General features: G+C 40.9%; 2 protein-coding genes across 5 annotated transcripts in view; one reads left to right on the top strand and one right to left on the bottom strand.

Annotated features, from left to right (window-relative positions):
- The window catches only part of SHISA5 (shisa family member 5), a 39,099-nt gene extending 31,122 nt beyond the window's left edge, over positions 1-7,977 (bottom strand). Inside the window, exon 1 of the mRNA XM_034438805.3 lies at positions 7,705-7,977. Within this exon, the coding sequence (XP_034294696.1) occupies positions 7,705-7,771 (67 nt within the window). The 5' untranslated portion in view covers positions 7,772-7,977. The remainder of the gene's footprint in view (positions 1-7,704) is intronic.
- The window catches only part of LOC117678076 (uncharacterized), a 30,470-nt gene continuing 15,650 nt past the window's right edge, over positions 7,520-22,339 (top strand). The window contains exons 1-2 of one of the 4 annotated variants that reach the window (XM_087887767.1): positions 7,520-8,714; positions 21,276-21,370. In XM_087887767.1, coding sequence (XP_087743893.1) covers positions 21,307-21,370 — 64 coding nt within the window. In that variant the 5' untranslated portion in view covers positions 7,520-8,714; positions 21,276-21,306. Of the gene's footprint in view, positions 8,715-17,866; positions 21,371-22,339 lie in introns of those variants that run through there. The other 3 variants (XM_087887766.1, XM_034438784.3, XM_087887768.1) reach the window with 3 other exon arrangements.

The raw sequence follows: 22,339 nt of genomic DNA, 5'->3' as shown, positions 1-22,339 counted from the left end.
TGCTACTTGCTTGCTTGTTTACAGCCTTAGCAATAAAGAAATAATTAAGATTGGCAGAAACTGTTATGTCATTCTCCTGCTACATTTTTGTTTGCCAGATTGTGCAATTTAACCACATACCCTCTTTAATATTTCCATCATACTCTCCAACCACTAGCAGCATATCCGGTTTGCACATTCTGTCAATTTCAGATTGGCTTTAATCATAAAACACATCAACTTTTGGACTGAGCATAAACTGGGGTAACTACCATATTAAGGAGTTTCCCCCAAAGGCTAATTGATATTTGTTCACTGATTACATTATAATATATGACTATATTACTTGTTAAAAAATATATGACTATATTATTTGTTCACTAACAGCCAAAACAACTAGACACGAAGACACTTTTTCTCTCATGCCATCACTTTGCTAAACACATAATTCCCACAGCACTGTCTTATGCCTAAGGATATCTAACCATGCGGTAAGACTGTATTACTATTATTCTTCTCATCTTTCCTATTATCTGCTCCTAATTGCTATCTTATAACTATCATTTTGTTGGTTATATCTTATGATTTATCACTTTCTTGCTTCCATTTATACTGAGAGCTTATCCACTTGTTGTGTCCAATCACACTTGCCTAATAAAGAACATTCTATTCTATTTTAATATTGTTTTCAAAGCAATGTGTGTCCTAAGTAGTAAACATTATGAACTTCTGAGAGTATCTAATTCTAGTCCACTTCAATTTGTTGAAGTCTAAGAGAAAAATGTATAGTTGATTCTAACATTGCTATGTTAAGTTTTCCCATGTTCCTGCTTCTTACATTTCTTGCCCCCGCTGCGATTCTGTCTTTACAGCTTTGGATTTTCTTTTCCCTACATGGCAACATTGACAACTGGCTGTCCCAAAGGCTTTAATCTAGCCTCCACACAAACAGCATTAATACTCTGTTCGTTCTTAGTAAAACCATCTGATACTATATTAACTATACTGTCCACACATTCGTAAAAGACCCCTTAGAACAGGGGTCCCCAACCTTGGCAACTTGGCAGTTTTGCTGGCTAATGAATTCTGGGAGTTGAAGTCCACAAGTCTTAAAGTTGCCAAGGTTGGAGACCCTGCCTTAGAGGGTCCAAGAGGGATATGTAAGTCTGGGGGTGATTGGTGACATGAGTATTTTCCCTCCCCCTCTTTAACCTTTAATTAGCTCGCTTTTAACTTTGTTCGTAATTCTGTTTTAATGGTTTTTATTTATTTAAACCACCCAGAGTCTCTTAGGTGAGATGGGTGGTGTAGAAAAGTGATCAATAAATAAAACCCAGAAACAATTTACCACAGTAAATTTCACAGTATGAAATTATGTCTTTGCTATTGGCCCCATAGTGATCATCAACGTCCAACATCTTCCTATTTGCTGCTGTCCAATATAAATGTCTGTTTGTTTTAGCTGGGATTACTTCCACACTTTGGGTGGCCACTCCTAGCACTCATCCCTCCCAGGAACAACCCCTGGTCCAGTGATGGCGAACCTTTTAGAGACCAAGTGCCCAAACTGCAACCCAAAACCCACTTATTTATCGCAAAGTGCCAACACGGCAATTTAACCTGAATAATGAGGTTTTACTACCTAAAGTAATGATAAACAAGGCAGAGGTCAGCTGATAGTTCTAAGAAAAATGTGATAAATGCACTTTTATGCCCCTTCATTTTTTTTCTGCTTTTGAAATATTATGTTTAGCAACAATAAAAAAGAAATTTTTTTGTAATATCATGTCTCTTTTTCCCTCCCCCTCTCTTTTCCTTCCCCCTCCCTTGTTTCTCTCACTTTCCCTCCTCCCCCTCTATCTCAAACCCCAAAGCCAATGAACTCTTCTTAGAAGGATCTACTCAGGCAATTGGAGGACAAACTGAATTTTTGAGAGCGACTGCAAATTTAGGAGAAGGGAAGCAAGCTGGGTCTCTCTCTCTCTCTCACACACTCACAAAGTCTCTCTCTCTCTCACATACACACCACCCCCACAATGGTTCCGCCATCCTTGTCCCTGCATTGGGTCAGCCAAGCCCTTCTGGCAAAGGAAGGTCTCAGCATCTGCAGGGTTCCCACCACCGCCCTCCCATCCCCAGACCAGATCTTTTCTGGACATCCTGCCAAGTCCCAGAACAGCCCATCTCCCTTTAGCTGCTGCTGCCACTGGCGTGGGAAGCAGGGGGGAGGGTACGAGGAGGCAGCAGAGCCCGGCTAGCCTTAGAAGGGAGATCAGGTAGACTCCCAAAAGGAGACGGGGGAGCGGTCCTCGTGGGAATGCGGCAGGGAAGCGGGGTGAGTGTGAAAGGTCACACGGAACAGGAGGGCGGGAGGGAGCTGGACCAAAGAAGGGCAAAACTAAAGAATCCTCCTCGTCTTCTCTCCCTTCTATTGCTCTGGTGAGGGCTGAAAATTTGCAGGGGTTGATTTGAAAGGCCTTATCCTAGTCTGAACTTTGGGGGTCAGGGGCACTGAACGGTGAAGGCATTCTGCACGTGATCTGAGACAATCCTGCCACAGGAAAAGAACACACCAAGAGGACCAAGCACGGGGCGAGGAGGTGGGCAGTGAGGGATCCATTATTGCTGCAGAGATAGAGAGTAGTGTGCAAGATCCCTCTAGTCTAGTCTTACACACACACACACCATTCTTTGCAATTAGGTCTCATCGACAACAACACATGTTATTTGTTTGTGTATCTGTGTAATTATTGAAAGAAGGCAAGCAAATGAAAACTACTGGAGGGAATCAGGGGTGGAAAAAGCGAAAGGTCAGGGAGGGGTTTTCAAAATAGAAGGAAAGGAGCGAGGACCATTTGCAAACAGGCCCCTGGCTGTCTATCAACTTAAATAGGAGGCACAAAATTAAACTGTATCCACCAATCAGAGCCCTGTTCTGCCCATCGCTTGTTTCAGTGCATGTCCAGCAGTGTTTTGTCTGTGCTGGGGCGAGGGCACGCGTGCTCAGAGGGCTCTGCATGCCACCTGTGGCATGTGTGCCATAAGTTTGCCACCATGGCCCTAGACTCACTGAGGCAGCACAGAAGGATTTGAGAACTTACTGTTCACAATTATAGCAGGACTTTTACCTAATAAAAGTTTAGCAAATTATCCACAGCAATTTTCTTCTACCATACTGTAGAATTAAAAAAGCTGCTTTTTCAGAAAGAGTAGGCACTTGTAGAGTAGGAACTCTTGGGAACCACTTGTTTGCATCCAATTATAGTATATTGTGACTTGCACAGACTCTATAATATTCTCTGAGGCCTCTTCCTCCATAGATGTGTTCTAGGTGGGTCAATTTTTGTCCAAGATTTTATAATAACACTTTGTGTATCCACATTCTCATTAATAGCCTGCAGGTTTTGATAATTCAGAGTAGAATATGTATTCAGGTGGTCTAGTATAAGATTCATTAGATGTTTGGCAGTTCATCTTACTGTTATCTTTTCCTATGTATATACAGAAGCTTTCTAATTGTTCTATTTTGCTTCATTATTTTAATATTGGTCTACAGGAGGGATGTCAAACTCAATTTCATTGAGGGACACATCAGGGTTGTGTTTGACCTTGTGGGGAGGGCAGGTTGGGCATGGACAGCTTCACATCCGTTTTCGGCCGTGGCGGTGTCCGGCAACCCTCTACCAAGCGAAAACAGAGCCCCACATGTGGCCCTCCCAAGCTCCATTTTTGCTGGCAGAGGCACCACGGGCTGGTCCTTCGCTGTTTCCAGGGCGGCTCCGCAGGCCAATCTAAGCACCCTGTGAGCCAGATTCAGCCCATAGGTCTTGAATTTGACACCCCTGGTCTACAACAATAGTAAAAGATATTTTATTTGATATTTTTGCTGTATATTCTCAACAGAATTTTAAAATCAAGTTTATCCATTTTTTTTATTATGGTAAAAGAGACATAATGTTTGTTGGAAAAGTTCCCACAAATTCCAATCTCTAAGCAGCTGCTTTCTCACCTCTGGATGGGATTACAGAAGATTAAGAACTGTAACTCTAATGCACCTAGAAAGTACATTTTGGAGAAGAGAAACTTGTCAGAAAAACTATCATGTTCCTTTTGGTACAGAGCTCCTGAATTAACTGGCAGTTAATCCTCAGGTATAGTTCAAAACATAGTGACATGTTTTAATCACTGGTTGGCTAGAAAGTTGTATGGGGGTGAGTGTGAGACGGTGAGATGGATGTTTATCATGAAATGAAGCACACAATGAAGAATAGCAAAATCTGTCCCTGGCCCTGTTTTCTTCTGCTTTTTCCACCCACTTTGATAGATGGTTTGTCCTGGTTGGCTTTTACTTCACTCCCATCCTCCATGTATTTCATTCTATTATCAAAACAGTCACCCCTCACCGCAACTTGTTAATGAAATCATCAAGCAAACATGTTATTCCGAAATATGTGTGTTAGGTTTGCTCCATAAAGACCACCCTGCTTTTTTCCTGGATGAACCATGAGGCCACGTGCATAGTGCATTGAATCAGAGCAGCCAGCTATCACAAAGGACACACAGACACACTAATAGAAATGATATGAATACTAACCAACTGAAATGTACCAGGAAAAGAAAGGCTGTTTTAGAAATGCTAGAACAGTAAAAGGATGAGACAGAATTTGAAGCGTGCAACAAATAGTCCCTTTCATTTTTTTCTGCATATGAAATTTAAAACTAAGAATATTGCTAAAGCAGCAGCAAACACTTGGTAACAGTATCTGGGGGGGGAGGGGTGCATGATGGACAAAGCAGGGCTGCATCATCACGACAAACTCTCATCTCTTCTGCAACTGCACTGAGACCTTACACAAAAGCATGGCAAGAGTGGAGGTTGCAGCATGATGGCACATCAGAGTCATTATTTTGACAAAACGTTGATGTTGACATCCATAAATGCAACCGTATAAAAGTCTGTAAAGTCTATAAAAAGCCTATAACAGTGTTGGCGAACCTATGGCACGCGTGCCGGAAGTGGCACGCAGAGCCATGTTGCCTGGCACGCGTGGCGTCGCCCATTCCTCTTCCGGGTTTCCAGGGTACGCGTGCGCACCAGCCAGCTAGTCTGCGGGTTACTGGTGCGCATGCGTGCATGACAATCAGCTGGCCTTTAATGCGGGTGCGCACCGGCCATGCCATCGTTGCCCGCATACAGCCCCGGGATCACCCCTTGCCAGCCAGGAGCACTGCCACCAGTCACTCCCCTATGCCCGGCTGCCTGCTTGCCTCATCACGCCATCGCCACTGCGAGGAAAGGCCCTGCAGCTGCGCTGCCTGGAATCTACGTGGGCTGGCGCAGGGGGAGGACAGACATGGCTGCCTGGACGCTGCCTGGAGCGCGAGGGTGGCAGGAGGAGGAGCCGCTGCTGCCTTGTAGCCAGTGCGACCAGCCTGCTGCTGCAGCCTGCCACCACCCTCTCTCCCCCACCAACTGCTCCTGCCATCGCTGGGGAAGGGGAGCGCAAGAACCGCTGCCGCCAGGTGCAAGGGGGTGGTGGGAAGGATCTGCGATCTGCAGCTTCCCTGTCTCCGCACCCGAGTAGGCTGTCCAGGGAAAGGGATTGAAGCCCCAGCCCGCTGCTTCTGGCACTGGCACCCCCTCAACCCCGGCAACAGTGGTTCTTGTGGTGCCAGAAGCAGCAATTGGGGGCTTCAATCCCTGCCCCTGGACAGTCTGCTCGGCTGGGGAGAAGGGAAGCCCCAAAGCAGATCTTTCCCCCACCCCCTTTTTCCCAGCCGAGCCGGTTCTTGCGCTGCTAGAAGCAGCAATTGGGGACTTCAATCCCTGCCCCTGGACAGGTCTGGAGCTCGGCTGGGGAGAAGGGAAGCCCCAAAGCAGATCTTTCCCCCACCCCCTTTTTCCCAGCCAAGCCGGTTCTTGCGCTTCAACCCCTGCTCCCAAAAGCCCAAAACAAGTCGCGGTGTGGAGGCACGAAGCGCATGTGGGGGACTGCGCATGCGCAATGCAGAACGTATGCATGGGGGAGTGTGCGCAATGTGGGGTGCATGCATGGGGTGTCACGTGTGTATGCGCATGCGTGGGGGGGTCGCATTGCATTATGGGTGCTGGCACGCGCGGGTGTTATCGCGCGTACACACACACACTTCCGGCACGCAACGAGAAAAAGGTTCGCCATCACTGGCCTATAAAGTCCAAAGTTCTAATATTCAAAGACAAAGACAATCAATATTGTAACTGAGTGGATGTTCATTATACTTCCCTCATTGATCATCCTCAAAATCTTGGTAGATGTTCATGGTTCACATTTTATACCATTTCTGATTATTATTATTTTTTGCCCTCTTGATTTTGTAAATCAAGGAGAAAAATTTCCAACCCTCAGTGTCTTCCATGTCTGTGCCTGGATGGGTTCAGGAACCATGGATTCGCCATGCTAGAATACACTATGCTTAATTATGGTTCACTGAATGACAATTCTCTCAGTTTACACATGCCAAACCACAAATCATGATTAAAATCACAATGGTTTGGTTCACTGGGTCCCCAAAAGAAATCACAGTGATGTCAAAATGATAAAACCAGCACAATACAATCTCACAAATGTCACTCCTCCAAACTTGTGTTCTGACAAGGGATGCTAGTAACATCATGCACAACATTATCACACCCTCTCAGATACCATATCACATAATAAACTAAATCCATACCAACGAAGTATTAAGATCCTAGTCTGAAAAAAATTAGCTTTAATCCAGAGCCTGAGGGAAAATGATGTTTAATTGGCTCAACTTTAATGCCTACTGCTGTAAATGCTTACTGGAAACAAAATTAACATTCAAGTTTTTAATTGTTTATTATCAGAATAAACCTCACACTTCCTAGTTGGAAATAAATGCCAGCTTTGTACAATCTAATTCCAGAAAAGTCTGGAAATTTTCAGATACTTCCATTTAGGGATCAAATGAGAGAAAGAACTGAATGTTCTGCAATATGAGAAGAAGAAAAAAAAGAATTTCTCCCCGAGAGTGAGAGTCAGAATACAAAATACAGAAGTTCACACAGAGGTAAGCAACAAAGAAGTTGCACAGAGAACAGCAGTGAGTCAATCTGTCATGGAAATTCCGCTTTGGAGACTTTAGGACACCCAGGCAGACAAGAGCTGTAAAATTAATTAGATGGGGCTTTGGTATGATCAAAATGCGCGTCCCTTGCTTCTCTTCAAGTCAAGTCTCGGAAACGGTGACTAAGCTACTCACTCAGCAAACTAACTCAGGCGACGCTTGGGTGAACAATCTGCCCCCAGCCAAGGGGATCCCAACATTCAGCATCAGGAGCGATCGGCAATTTAACCCTATCGCGACCGTCGCAACTGAAAAAACACAATTGCGTGTCTGGGGTTCTCCGGTTCAGGTAATGAAGGTTAATTTCTGCCACCCTCCCAACGGTTTCCTGATCACAAGGACTGCCTGCTCCAACCTGGCGCCCGCTCGCTGTGCTGAGCCACGACCCATTACGCCAAACAGCCCTGGCGGTACTGATGAGAGCTGTGACGTCACCCAGCCCTGGGAAAAGCCCCCTTGGATTCAAACGAGGCAGAGGGTCGCCGGTCCTTACTCCCTGCCTTCAGCGGCAGCCTCAAATGCTTCAGCCGGTTCCCCAGAAGAGGACTGACCGCCCCACCGGCGCCCAGCCAGCTTTCCCCTCCAAAGTCTGTCACTCACCGCCGGGCAGCAGCAGGAGACCCAAAAGGAGGCAAAGGCTCCAGAGGAAACTCCAGGCGAAGGCCATCGTTGTTCTCCTCCTCCTCCTCCTCCTCCTCCTAAGCGAGGGAGCAGCTGCGGCGCAGTGACGACGAGGACGACCCTTTCTGCCGTCTCTCCCTGCGTCGGCGTCTTGCCACGGGGCGTTCCTTTTTCCCGTCAAAGAGCTCCGCCCGTCGGATGTGCCACTTCGGAGAAGGGTGGAAGTTTGCTCTCTTTGCTCCCGCACGGATTTCTCCTTAGGTTTCGCTTTCCGTTTTAGGGCGGCGGTGGCTGCGGGATGTCCCGGGAGGCTGCGAAGTAGCAGGATCAACTTCAGCCGTCCGGGAGGTGAAGCCACCGGGGTGCCATTGTGGCGCCAAGCATGCACGAGGCGACTGGTGCAAGTGGCACAGTTCGCCTCGTGGCGCGCACCCGTAGTCGTGATTTGGGCCGCACCTCCGTAGGCCAAACTTCTTTATGGTGTTGAACTGGATTTGTGATTTATATAGCGTGGCCTTCGGACGTGATCCTGTGTACTAAGCCTACGGTGCTTTCCCCCTAAAAACGGTGATTAAATCACCAGTTAAACATTAGGAGCTAGTTAATGTGTGGATCCAATCTCTGATGGTCTGCATCATGTCCTTTGTCCGTAATTAATTTACTTGCCTGATTCTCACAGCACACCGTACTACAAATTAACAACATAGGGTGGTATTTATTTATTTATTTTATTATTCATATTTCTATGCCGCCCACTCTCCCAGGACTCTGGGCGGCTTACACCAAAGACAATATAATAAATAGCATATTGCCCCCTAACAATCTGGGTCCTCATTTTACCCACCTCGGAAGGATGGAAGGCTGAGTCAACCTTGAGCCGGTGAGATTTGATCCGCTGATCTGCTGAACTAGCAGTCAGCTGAAGTAGCTGCAGTACTGCACACCCTAACTACTGCGCCACCTCGGCTCTTTCATACAACTACAGTACGGTAATTTCTAATTGACTACCTCTTAATTCGGTGTTGTGTGAACCATAGCCACTCGGTGACCTCACACTGCACTATGCCAAAAGCAATTTCATTTTTGGCTTACATGTACAGTACTGGGGAATCCAGCCAAATCTAAGTTTAATTATGACTCGGATGCCCTGTGTGGCCCCAGCAAATTAGATTGCAGAGGTGTAGCAGCAAAGTCAATGCTTTTGGCATGCAAAGCTACTCAAGTTGTCAGACACCCAAAGCAGGATATCTTGTAAACCTTGCTGCTCCCAATATATATATATTGGGCCTGAAGATTTGAGTCCAAAAAGATACCATCTGGTTCAGTTCCAAGGCATGAGAAAGGCACTGGAAACAAAATGGAGGCTGGAGGCTGATTGAAAAGAAGGTCCATTTATTGATGAAGCAGAACCACCAACCACTTGGGATTCTGGGCAACTGGGTTTGATGAGTTCATGGATTTTTTATAAGTTTCAGAGATGCTGCTAGGAAGGTTGTGCAATGTCTGAAATACCCTTAGGAGATTGTGCAATGTAGTGAGCTCTGTGTCTTCTGCTAAATGGTAGTGTGTTACTCCTATTATGTCCTAAAGGGTATGCCCTGTTCTTAATCCCATCATCCTGAAGCTGAAGGTCTTTTGTTTTGTAGATAGGATGGCCCAGTCTTTCTTAATGGGCAGAAAATATGTGCCGGGTGGGGGGTGGGGGTTGCGGGTTGCTATTAAGAAAGACTGAGTCTGCTTTCTGTCTTTAAGAGCATGTTTCTCCATTTCTCCCTTTGGGGAAATATAATATTTTGCCTTTTTAATATTTCCCAAAACATTCATTCTTCTAAGAGGGGTGGCTTCCCAGAATACCTTACTAGTATGCCTCAGTTTAGGAAATTTTTAAGACAATCACAAAGGTCCCCAACACCCAGAAACTGGGCTGTGCAACAAGAGAAGCCCCATCCATGGGATGCAGGCAGCATATGAAACCATACCCTGAATATTGAAGGATGCATACCATAACTACAAGCAAAACCTTCAATGTTTTTAATCTGAAAACCATGTTCATTAATCTCAGGCTTTGCATTGGATGCTTCCTGGAATAGTTTCCTTTATTAATTGGTCAATATATGAGAACTAGTTCCTGATGCTGGTAATATTGTGATGAGTGTCCTGAAATTTGAGTATCCTGAAATGTGTATTTTTTTGTACAGAGGTGTACCTTATACATACTGTGTTTCCCCGAAAATAAGACCCTGTCTTATATTTTTTTGAACCCTGAAATAAGCGCTTGGCCTTATTGCCATGCACTCAAAAGCTTGATTGGGCTTATTATCAGGGGAGGTCTTATTTTGGGGGAAACAGATAGTATCTCAAGATATCACAAAAGGATGTAATTACTGTATGCTACCCACCTTAGCCTCTCCATATTCTTCCTTATTCCTGAGCACTATGGATATGAAAATAGATGCAAGTGTTTCACATACCTATGGACATATCTAAATATATACATAAAGATTCCAGATTCTAGCATTCACATCATGATAAACATTTCTGTCATAATCTTTTTTTTTTTGAGGGGTATAAACATTAATATCAAAACATTTGGTAGTTTGCAATCTTTAATATAAAAAAAAACATCTAAAATAATTGTTCTCAGTGGACATCGCTTCCTTCAATTTTTTCTTGCTCAAATTCCTTCATTCTTCATTTCTCAAAAACATAGCTGGCATAAAGGCAAAAAGATATAACATTAGAACCTATTTATTTTGAAGGCAGGAGAATCTTCTTTCTAGTCTAGTCTTAATATGAAATATGTCAGAATAGTTAGAGCAAGATGATGAGTTAATTTAAAAACAAGGAAGGAGCAGAAACATCAGAATTTTTTTAAAAAATTTATTTAATTTATTTGCCGCCCTATCTTCAACGGACTCAGGGCGGCTCACAACAATAAAATCCACAATAACCACAGTACAAAGTTAAAATACCTAATTAAACCAGATAGAGTTAAAAACCCATATAAACCCCATCAGTCCAGGCCGGGGGACTTGAATAACCAAGTTTTTAATTCGCGGTGGAAAGTGCGAAGGTCGGGCCAACCGGAGCCCCAAGGGGAGTTGATTCCAGAGGGTGGGTGTGCCCACAGAGAAGGTTCTATCCCTGGGGGCTGCCAGCCGACATTGTCTAGCTGACGGCACCCTGAGCAGGCCCTCCCTATGGGCGCAAACCGGGTGATGGGAAGTTGTTGCTGGCTGCAGGTGGTCCGCCAAATATCCTGGGCCTAAGCCATATAGGGCTTTATAGGTCATCACCAGCATCTTGAATCGCATGTATTCTTATGTAAACAATATAGTGAAAAAAGTGTGCAAATGGGTTCAGGAAAAATTGCTTGCATTCTCATAAGCAGGATATTTGAGGGAGATATGGTTGAATAAATAGATTAATATATCATCGCTAACACCAAGCTTACTGCTCAAACCTGGTGGGTGATGTGCTAAAAAGTACCCACATATTTGGAAGTTTGTTCTGTGATGAAGACTGAACTACATCAATTGAAATAAATGACAGTTTGAATTCTAAAATATTCTAAAATACTAGAATTATTCAAGTAGGCCATGTTACAAAGTTGCATGTGAAACTAAAGGAAAAGAAAAAAAAAAGGCTGCAAACAAGAGGAACTTGGTTACATATATACTTGTGGGATCCTTGTTCCCTGAAGTTTGTTGTTTTCTTGCAGATACTGCATGAAACATCTGCAAGAACACAACCAAGCTCAAAGAGCACCAGGGACCCCTCAATTCAACCCTGAGGTACAAATATTCTATCAGTCTTGTGTTTCTATTACATGAAGGCTGCAGAGGTCCATCGCCCTGACACAGCAGTTGCCAGTTTCAGTGCTCTCAGTCTATGAACGGAGGAAGAAACACTCAGGGAGGAAACAGAAAGGGAAGTGGGAAATTCACAGTCACACTGACCCTTGGCCATTTTCACTGAGAGAATGCAAAAACAATGGAAATCAATTCCACAGGTGCCTTTCCTAATCAGGAGTCTTACTGCCTTTCCCCCCGCTGGGCATGTGGGAAAACCTCCACACAATGAACCAGCAGCCTTAGAAGCATTTTCTAAGAATGCTTCTAACTTTGCAAGTACATTGTTGAAAGGTGTGCTACAGATGAGTTTTTTTTATACCATGCTAATCACTTTTTTTTTAAATTAAAATGTTGAATAAATTAATTAAAATAAGATGAGTTATGGAAACTCAACAGTAGCTACAAACATAAGCTTAGGAGTTTTCCCTCTTAGACAAAATATAATCGGGGAAACAAGAAAAACATTGAACCAAGAAGGAGCTATTTACAAAAGAGTATGGTGGTACTAACTTATTATTTGTGCCTTCAAGGCAGTTTTTGACCCCTGGTGACTGCCTGAAGTAATGCAAGGTCATGGCAAGGTTTTTCAGAAATGATTTGCCATTAGAATATGATCACATCTTCTGTTTCCCCCTCCCTTATCCCATACACACTACGTAAGACTTACTTCCTGGAGAAAACCCTACTTATTCCTACTACCTTCTGATTTGTTTTAAAAAAGAAGCAAAACACCATAACGTTTGATATGCTACAATATCCATTTCCACATTGATTTTGTATAGAATAGAATAGAATAGAATAGAACAGAGCAACAGAATTTTTTATTGGCTAAGTGTGATTGGACACTTGTCTTGGTGCATACGCTCTCAGTGTACATAAAAGAAAATTTATGTTCATCAAGAATCATAAGGTACAACACTTAATGATAGTCATAGGGAACAAAAAAGCAATCAGGAAACTATAAATATAAGTCATAAGGATACAAGCAACAAGGTTATAGTCATACAGTCATAAGTGGGAGGAGATGGGTGATAGGAACAATGAAAAGATTAATAGTAATGCAGACTTAGTAACTAGTTTGACAGTGTTGAGGGAATTATTTGTTTAGCAGAGTGATGGCGTTTGGGAAAAAACTTCTTGTGTCTAGTTGTTCTGGTGTGCAGTGCTCTATAGCGTTATTTTGAGGGTAGGAGCTGAAACAGTTTATGTCCAGGATGCGAGGGGTCTGTAAATATTTTCACAGCCCTCTTTTTGACTCATGCAGTATACAGGTCCTCAATGGAAGGCAGGTTGGTAGCAATTGTTTTTTCTGCAGTTCTAATTATCCTCTGAAGTCTGTCTTGTTGGGACTTCCGGCAGCGACCTCAGCGCATTAGGGATGAAAGGGACGGAGCTCCGTTCCTGGGTTCCTAACAATCCCACATCTGGAGCCGAAACAGGCACTATTGATCTCGTAGTGATCAATAGTTTAAAGGGGAATATCTTAGGACCTCGGAGGAGATCACAACTTCTCCGAAGGTACAAGATAAAGCCCTTAATCCAGAGTGAGGAAAAACCAGCCTTCTGGGGCTGGCCGGAGGCACTGATAACTGTGCAAGTGGGAAGTGAAGATCAAAAACCAAAAGAAGTCATCAACAGGAGACTATAACTTAGAAAAACCCAAAAATCATCTGATAGTAAGAAGTAGATGCTGGTGGTAGAGAATCCCGAAAAAAGAAACAAGACAAGCAGCTATGGAAGGATAGATCGGAACGGAGCCATCTTGAACGCAAAAGTGACAGCGCAAAAACTTGAACAGCCGAAGTGTATAGAGAGAGCGGAAGAAGGTAGCTCTTAATTATGAATATTACGACCAGAATTGTGAATGATTTAAAACTTTGATATTATTAGATCTTATGAGGGTGGACTGGATTGAGTGGAGAGAATTGGATTAAAACAAAACAAGAACAGATAGTGCAACACCGAAGTGAACGGAGAGAGTGTGTGCAGTCTGGTGTGCTGGAGATCGGAGGAAAGGAATTTGGACGGATCTTTATAAATCGATTGTACTGGATCTTACCGGCGTTGATTGGATAGATTGGATTGAACCAGACAACTTGAGAAAGAATCGGCTTGCGGGAGTGTGGAGACAGCCAGGATAAACTCCAGAAAAACCGATTGGAGTGGATTTTTACAAACTATCATTATCATTATCATTTTCGATATCTTTAGTGACATTTCTTGCGAAGATTAGGATACAAATTGATATAAGGTGTGAGAGATTCTAACTATTTGACTACTAAAGATTGAACTATTTGGACTGAACTATTTGGACACAACTTTGACAGAGGAAAACTAGCTGATTATTTAGACGACAAGGAGTTAAACAGAGGATATCAGATATTGGACCTTATACCCTTGGAGCCAGACTTGGATTTTACTAATTGGAACGCAGTGGATTATAGACTAAATTGGATGGTGGAATAAAATCAATGTGAAAAGGGTGATCCAGATTTTGGAACGGTGTCTGAAGGATAAGGTACATAACAACAAAAAAGATAAAAGACTATAAAGTCAAACTGCAAACAAGAGTAAACGAACAATATAATTATTGCTGGTTTGGTTTAAGTTTATTATATTATATCATAATGTACTAGAATTGGAAAATAACATTTAACAATTTATTAGTTTTTCTTTTAAGTATTGATAACGAAATATTTTGCTTATTTAAAGTTAATCAAACAATTATAGCGTATTATATTTGATGAATTTACCTATTTACAGCTAATCAATTTAAATAATTTGATAGAGTTATAATAATCAAATTGATATTGACTTGATTCTAGAACTACTATAATACTAATAGAGAAATATATCTTATTTTGTAAGTAATTGAGGAATAAGTTAATTGATGAACTGCTAGAAGCTTGCCTTTTCCCCGTTGTTTCCCCCTTTCTTGGCTCCCCCCCCGTTTTCCTTTTTGCTCTTTTCTTAATATTGCATTATTGATTAGAAGTATTCTTAATAATTTCGCAATAATAATCTTGCATCTAAGTTACAAACATTATATAGGTGACAATTTTATGAAATTGTGGGCAAGAATAATACGTATAATAGATATGGCAACCTCAAGCACATCAACCACTATTAAAACAACTAAGAAATATCTCCAACCCAAACACTATTGGTGGCTTCCCCGGCTCAGCAGAAGACAGGGGAAACACAGATAAAGAAAAGACTAACATAGGTATGCAAAACATTCAAGCTGCCCTTGCAATGATTCAAGAGGGAATGAAAAGAATGGAAGACAAGATGACCCTTAACCATGATGAAACTAAAAGGAATCATGAACAAATGCGATTGGATGTAGGGGAAATTAAAGATGATATTAGAAATATAGATGAGAAGATAGAGAAAATCCAACAAAACATCACCGAAAATGGACAGAGAATTCATAAAGTTGAAGAAAAAGTGGAAGCCACAGCCACTAGGTTGGAACAGATGGAGAATCAACAAGCGATAAGGAGTCGAGATACTGAAGATGCACTGACATTTCTCGAAATGGAGAAGGCATCTTTTTATTTAAGATTCCAAAATATAGAAGAACAGAGAGATGAAGACTTGGGCGAAACCATGGTTGGAATACCGGCAGAGGCAACACATAAAGATAAAGACGAAATAAGAGGTGGAATCGATGAAATTTATAGAGCCTTCACAAATTATGCAAGAAGAAACAAATTTCCTAAAGAAGTACATATCAGATTTACGAAGAAAACAATGAAAGAAGAAATATATCGAAAAATGAGAGAGGAGACAGTTATGTATAAAGGGAGGGAAGTTCTAACACTAAAACAAGTACCGAGAAGGGCCAGGGACAGAAGAAAAGATTACAACTTCTTAACCAGACAATTAAATAAGCTCAAGATAAAATTCAGATGGCTCATACCAGAAGGAGTACTTATTTCATGGGAAGGAAGAAAATTTCGAATCGACACTATAGAAAAAGCCCAAGACTTTGCCGATCAACACCTAGGATATGAAGGAGAACAGGAAAGCAGAGGAAGTAGAGAAGAACAAAACTCTAGTGACCAAGAGGTGCAACCAACAAACAAGGAGGACAAGGAACGGAGGAGGGGAAGGTTAGGGAAGGAGGAAGTGACGGGGACTACACAAAGAGTCATAAGAAACACAACAAAACTTAAAATTACAGACAAATAAACAATAGTAGAAATGGAAGAAGAACTAAAGCTCATTTCTATAAATATAAATGGTCTAAACTCACCAAGCAAAAGACATCAGACATTCACCAAACTGCAAAAACTAGGGGCAGACATAATCACATTAAAAGAAGTACACATAAGAAAACAACAGAAAAAAATACTCGAAAATAAAAAACTAGGAGTAATATACACATCCTTAGGCGATTGCAAAAAAAGGGAAGTGGTAATATATGTTAGAGATCATATAAGAACTAAGCCAATTTATACGGACAAAGAGGGTCGAGTCTTAATGATAGAAGTAAAACTGGAAACAAAAATAATATTGTTAATAGCTATTTACGCTCCAAATGGAAACCAAACAGATTTCTATAAAAGATTACACGATAAATTAAAAGAGCTGGATTATGAAAATATTTGCATTGTCAGAGATTTTAATGCAATTGTAAACTCACGAGAAGATTATCACAGTAATAGGAAGAATAAAAATAAAAGGAAGACACTGCCACAGACATTCAAGGATTTGGCACAAGAAATGAGTCTACATGACACTTGGCGAGAATTAAACCAAACAATATACATATTTTTCTGGCCCACATCAATCGTGGTCCAGATTAGGCATGGCTTGGATGACACCTCAATTAAGCAAAGAAACACATGACGTAGAAATTATGCCTAGCACATGGGCCGATCACAACCCCATTAAAATAATCCGGAAAGGTGGAAAATGGACACAAGTATTATAAAGGAAAAAGAGTACTTACAAATGATAGAAAAGGAGATTAAGATATTTTTTCAAATTAACACAAAGGATCAAACGTCGTTACAAAACTTATGGGACACGACGAAAGCTTATATTAGGGGCTTAACTATTGCAAAAAGAAAAAAAAGAGAAACAAAGAATTAGGAATGACTTATTGGAAGAAATCAGGATAGAGGAAACTAAATTACAACAGCACCCTAATAACAAGATAGCGCAGCAAAAACTTAATTTGGCTAAATACAAATTGAATTTGACTAGAAAAACTGAATTGGCACAAAAAATGAGAATGGCAAAGTAGACCAATTTTGAACATGCAAACAAAACTGGACGCTGGTTAGCTTACAAACTAAAAAAGCAAACAGAAAAAAGAATTATTCACCAACTCCAGGACGAATCAGGAACTTTAGTTCACAAACATTTAGATAAGAAAAACATAGTCAAAACATTCTTTCAAAAACTCTACCGACAGGAAGATGTCCCGGAAGACCAAATTCGAAAATACCTTAGTAAAACTAATATCACACACTTCGAAGAAGAACACAGAGAGACTCTGAACCGGCCCATAACAATATTTAAACTGATCGAAGCCTGCAAAAAACAAAAGAATAATAAAACCCCAGGACCAGATGGAATTCCTACTGAATTTTATAAACATTCCCAACAACTAATAGATGAAACATTGCTACAAGTTTTCAATGCAGCATTATCGACAGCTGAAATTCCAAAATCATGGACAGAAACCATTATTACGTTAATACACAAAGAAGACTCAGACCCGACCCAAGTTAGAAACTATAGACCCATTTCATTACTCAATGTGGATTATAAACTATTTATGTCAATACTGGCACAGAGACTCAAAGTAATAATTCATAAATACATACACTCAGACCAAAACGGCTTTATACCTAGGAGACAGATCAAAAACAATTTGAGAACGATTATAAACATTTTGGAATATTACGATCAGAAGATAGACAAGGAAGTAGCCCTAATATCTCTCGATGCCCAGAAGGCCTTAGATAACTTAAATTGGTCCTTTCTTACAATACAACTTGAGTCGATGAACTGTGGAGAGAAATTTCTCAAATTGATAAGAAAAATCTACTCTTACCAAACAGCCAAAATCTCAATAAATGGTGACATGACACAAACTTTTGACATTCAGAAAGGAGTACGACAAGGATGCCCATGTCACCCCTATTATTTATAATAGTATTGGAAGTTTTACTAACTGAAATCAGGAAGGAGGAAGACATTAAAGGTCCCAAGATCCGGGGAGAGGAGTATAAACTGCTTGCCTTCGCAGATGACGTGATTTTCATATTGGAAAACCCAACACTATCTGGACCCAGGCTGATGACAATGATAGAGGAATACGGGAAAATTGCGGGCCTCAAAATAAATAAACAAAAAACCAAAGTATTGACGAAAAATATGACGCAGATACAGAGGTTGAAATTAGAAGAAGAACTAGGAATCCAAATAGTAAAGAAAATAAAATATTTAGGTATTTGGTTGACAACAAAAGCAACTACAATTAAAGAAGACAATTATACTAAATTATTAAAACAAATAAAAAAAGACTTGGAAATTTGGAACAGATTACAACTGTTGCTGGTGGGCAGAATTGCCTCAATAAAAATGAACATATTACCAAGAGTATTATACCTATACCAAGTAATACCAATACACCCCGGAAGAGATTTTTTTCAAGAACCTCAACAAAACAATAATGAATTATATATGGCAGGGAAAGAAGGCCAGAATTAAGATCAAAGCTTTACAGAATTCACGAGACAAAGGAGGCCTAGCAATACCAGATTGGGAACTCTACTATAAGGCATCAGGGCTGACCTGGATTAAAGAATGGATGAAACTGGACAACAAAAGAACCCTATACTTAGAAGGCTTCGATTTAATACGAGGATGGCATGCTTTCTTATGGGATGGACCGGACAAACGACACATGTATTTCCAACGTCATATAATTCGAGCTTCAGTCTTTAAGATTTGGCAGGAAATCAAGAAAAAACATTATACCAGAGTACCAAAATGTTGGTCCTGGATGGAGGCATTGATATATCCAAACACTCTTGAAATAGGAAAGATGATGCGGTACCAAGACCTATTAAACCAGGAAGGCGAACTCATCTCAAGACAGCAACTTCAAAATTCTGGCATAAATATCGATTGGTGGCCCTATACCCAAATACACTCAAGATACATAACAGACAAAAAACAATATGGAATCTTGAATAACCTGAATGAGTTGGACAAGATTTTACAAGAGGCAGAACAAAAGATGATAACCAAAATATACAACTACCTTCTTAGATACAAATTATTAGAAGAAACAGTAAAAGAAAACATGATAAGGTGGGCTAGGGACATAGGGCACAACATTCAATTGGCAAATTGGGAGAAATTGTGGAAACAAAACATTAAAATGGCAAGAGCCACATCTTATAAAGAGAACCTTATCAAAATGTTTTACAGATGGCACCTAGCACCAGCCAGATTAGCCAAAATATACCCGAATGCCTCCTCACTCTGTTGGAAGTGTAAAACAAAAAAGGGAACATATTACCATGCTTGGTGGAAATGTACGAAGGCCCAACAATACTGGCAAGGCATAAAGGAAACTATTGAGGAAATAACAAATCTACAAGTAGAAAACACTCCAGAATTCTTTTTATTTGGCATGATAACAACACAATACACCAAAGAGACAAAATATCTTATTATACATATTCTGACAGCAGCACGATTACTGTTCGCTCAAAATTGGAAATCAGATCAACTCCCAACCAAAGATAAAATCTCAAAGATAACAGAATGTGCCGAAATGGATAGATTGATGCTGGAACTCCAGGATAAGGAAGAAAGTGAATACTATCTTGTGTGGCACCGATGGTACCAATGGCTGGAAAGGAAAATCAGAACAAATGTAGATGACAGAAAATAGGGTGAAAAATTAAAAATAGGAGACGAATTCAGGGAAGATGCAAGATTATCTTTAATTTAAAACACTTGAACCAAGAGTTTACTACTTTACTACTTTATAAAGTAATATAATATATATTCTGTTGATGACTAAAACATATATGTAGAATGTGGTGTGGGTATGTAGGTGGTGGGATTTCATTTGTCTTTGTATTGTCTTCATATTTTTGTTTATAATTCAATAAAAAATATTTTTTTAAAAATGAAGTCTGTCTTGTTGGGTTGCAGAGCCAAACCAGACAGTTACAGAGGTGCAGATGACAGACTCATTTTGTGTATGACAGTGGATTATTTATATCATAGTATTTCTATTTCACCCAGTAATTGAAGTTGTTTCACTGAAATTCATTTAACCATATAATATAAACACTACTCCATTTTCTTTTTTCCCCATGGTTTTAATTTTGATTTCATTGTCATTGGAAAGCAATGCCCTCTAGTGTTAAAAATGGGAATTGAAGACTTAAAAAGAGAAATTCTTAAAATCAAGGGGAAAGTGTGTCTGAGTTACTTGAAGCATTTACAAAGCAATTGATTATTTTCTTTTCCTCCCATCACCATATCCTAGAATTATTCTGAACAGCTTGACCTGAGTAATACTGACAACGCCAACGCCAACATAAGCTGACAATATCTAATATCTTTTTGTTAGAGCTGTCTTGATTTCTCCTTTTAATTTGCTATTAATAGTTACGAGAGGAAGTGATAGGAAAAAAAATGTCCTTATTGAATGTCTGCTTGACAAGCAACTATTAAAGATATACAATAACTAAGAACAGGAGAATTCAAAAATATCTTGCCCATATTCCTAAAATGTCCTTCACATTGTGTTTTATTTATAGCAGGCATATAAACAAAGATTCCTCTGATCTTCAAAGTAAGGTTGAAGAAACAGTAAAGTGTTCAACTAGGAAAGGGGAGACCCAAGCTCTGGTCCCAGTCCTTAAAATAATTGAGGCAAAATAGTATTACGCATCTTTATATATTTATCTCTTCTGATCTCTTATTTTATATAACCTTTTCTCCTGTCAGATTTTATCCAGCTGCTCCTTCCCTAGAGAAAATACTGAGAAAATATCATTAGTCCTTTCTTACCAAAAGAAAAAAAAATGTCTCCATTGTTGAAAGTACATCAAACAACATATTTCAACCAAAAAAGAATGAACGTAAATATCAGTGGTGGAACTGGGATGGGCTGATGTCCTGGCCAGAGACAGGTGGTTCAAAGTTGACATGCAGCCTTTTACAGTCTCCTGTTTCTTCTTGCAGGATCCTTTTTTCTTCCCTTTTAATAAGTAAATAAATAGAAAGGAATGAATTTGGAGCCAGTTTGGTGTAGTGGTGTAAGGCAGGGGTGTCAAACTGGTTTCACATGCAGATCACGCCCACTCCAGCTCTGTGAAAGGAAAAAAAATCGTGATACATCATGTGATGGCAACGTGACACCGCAAGTTTGACACCTGTAGGTTAAGGCATCAAGCTTGAAGTCGGGGGGCTGAGTTCTAGTCCTGCCTTAGCCAAAGACAGATGGATGACCTTGGGCCAGTCACTGTCTCTCAGCCCTAGGAAGCAGGCAAGGGCAAACCGTTGCAGGGACTTGTCTAGGCAATTATGAAAAGTCAACACTGACTTGAATTTATAAATAAACAGGGCAGCAAATTGGCCAGGTGGATGATTATATATACCTCTGAGTTCCTTCTTTTTGTTTTTTGTTTTTACAATGTATCACAGATCTTTGCAGGAAGGAAGGAAGGATAAAAAAATGTCAAATAACTGCGTGATTGAAGCTATGTTCCTTTGTGTGACTGCAACACATGTAAATACAGGTAATCTTTAACTTATGACCACAATTGAGCCCAAAATTTCTGTTTTCTGTTGCAAAGCGAGACAGTTGTTAAGTGAATTTTGCCCCATTTTATGACCTTTTGTGCCACCGTTGTTAAGTGAATCACTGCAGTTGTTAAGTTAGTAATATGATTGTTAAGTGAAATCTGTCTTCCCCATTGACTGCTTGTCAGAAGGTCACACAAGGTGATCACATGACCTCGGGACACTTCAACCATCATAAATATGAGTCAGTTGCGATGCATCTGAATTTTGATCATGTGACCATGGGGATGCTGCAATGGTCATAAGTGTGAAAAGGGTGATATGTTTTTTTTCTAGTGGCGTTGTAACTTCGAACAGTCACTGAACAAATTGTTGTAAATTGAGGACTACCTGTAATGAGTTGGAGCTTTCACTGCATGGTTAGGCCAACCATCTTGACTTCTTGAGTCCCACGGTCTTAAACCAGGTGTTTTGCCCCAGCTACAGACCCCAAAGAACACAGCACACGCAAACTCTATACAAAGCTTATTTTACTCAAATAACTTAGTCTTTATCAACCAAAGGCTGTTAATAAACTGTCTTAACAGCCTACAAGAATTCTGAGATAAGGTAATCACAGTCTTACTAGAGGTGGCAGAAAGCCCAGAAGTAATTTTGCAGAAAATCCAGACGCAAAGGAGAGTGAACTAAAGTTGTTCCCTATAGCTTGCTACAAATGGCGTTCCTCCTTAATAGGCTAAGGGAGTGGCCAATTAGCCTCAAGCCTTACTCTCGGGGAGACCTCCTCCTGAGGAGCCACTCCTGCCTTTTGGCAGCTCTGCGCGCCCGTGCATTGAGAAGAGGCTCCTCCTCTTTGTCCTCTTCAGTTAAAGGAGCTTCTGGAGTTCTGAAGGCCCTGGCTGAATCCCTGCCTCTGGCACCACATCTTCTCCAGCCTCCTCACTGTCCGACTCGAGCGCCAGCTG

Source organism: Pantherophis guttatus, chromosome 2 (genome assembly GCF_059756535.1).
Source record: "Pantherophis guttatus breed Tessera chromosome 2, ASM5975653v1, whole genome shotgun sequence".
In the NCBI taxonomy this organism is placed as follows: Eukaryota; Metazoa; Chordata; class Lepidosauria; order Squamata; family Colubridae; genus Pantherophis; species Pantherophis guttatus.
The sequence above is the reverse complement of the archived record's forward strand: the minus strand, read 5'-3'. Positions and strand labels throughout refer to the sequence as shown.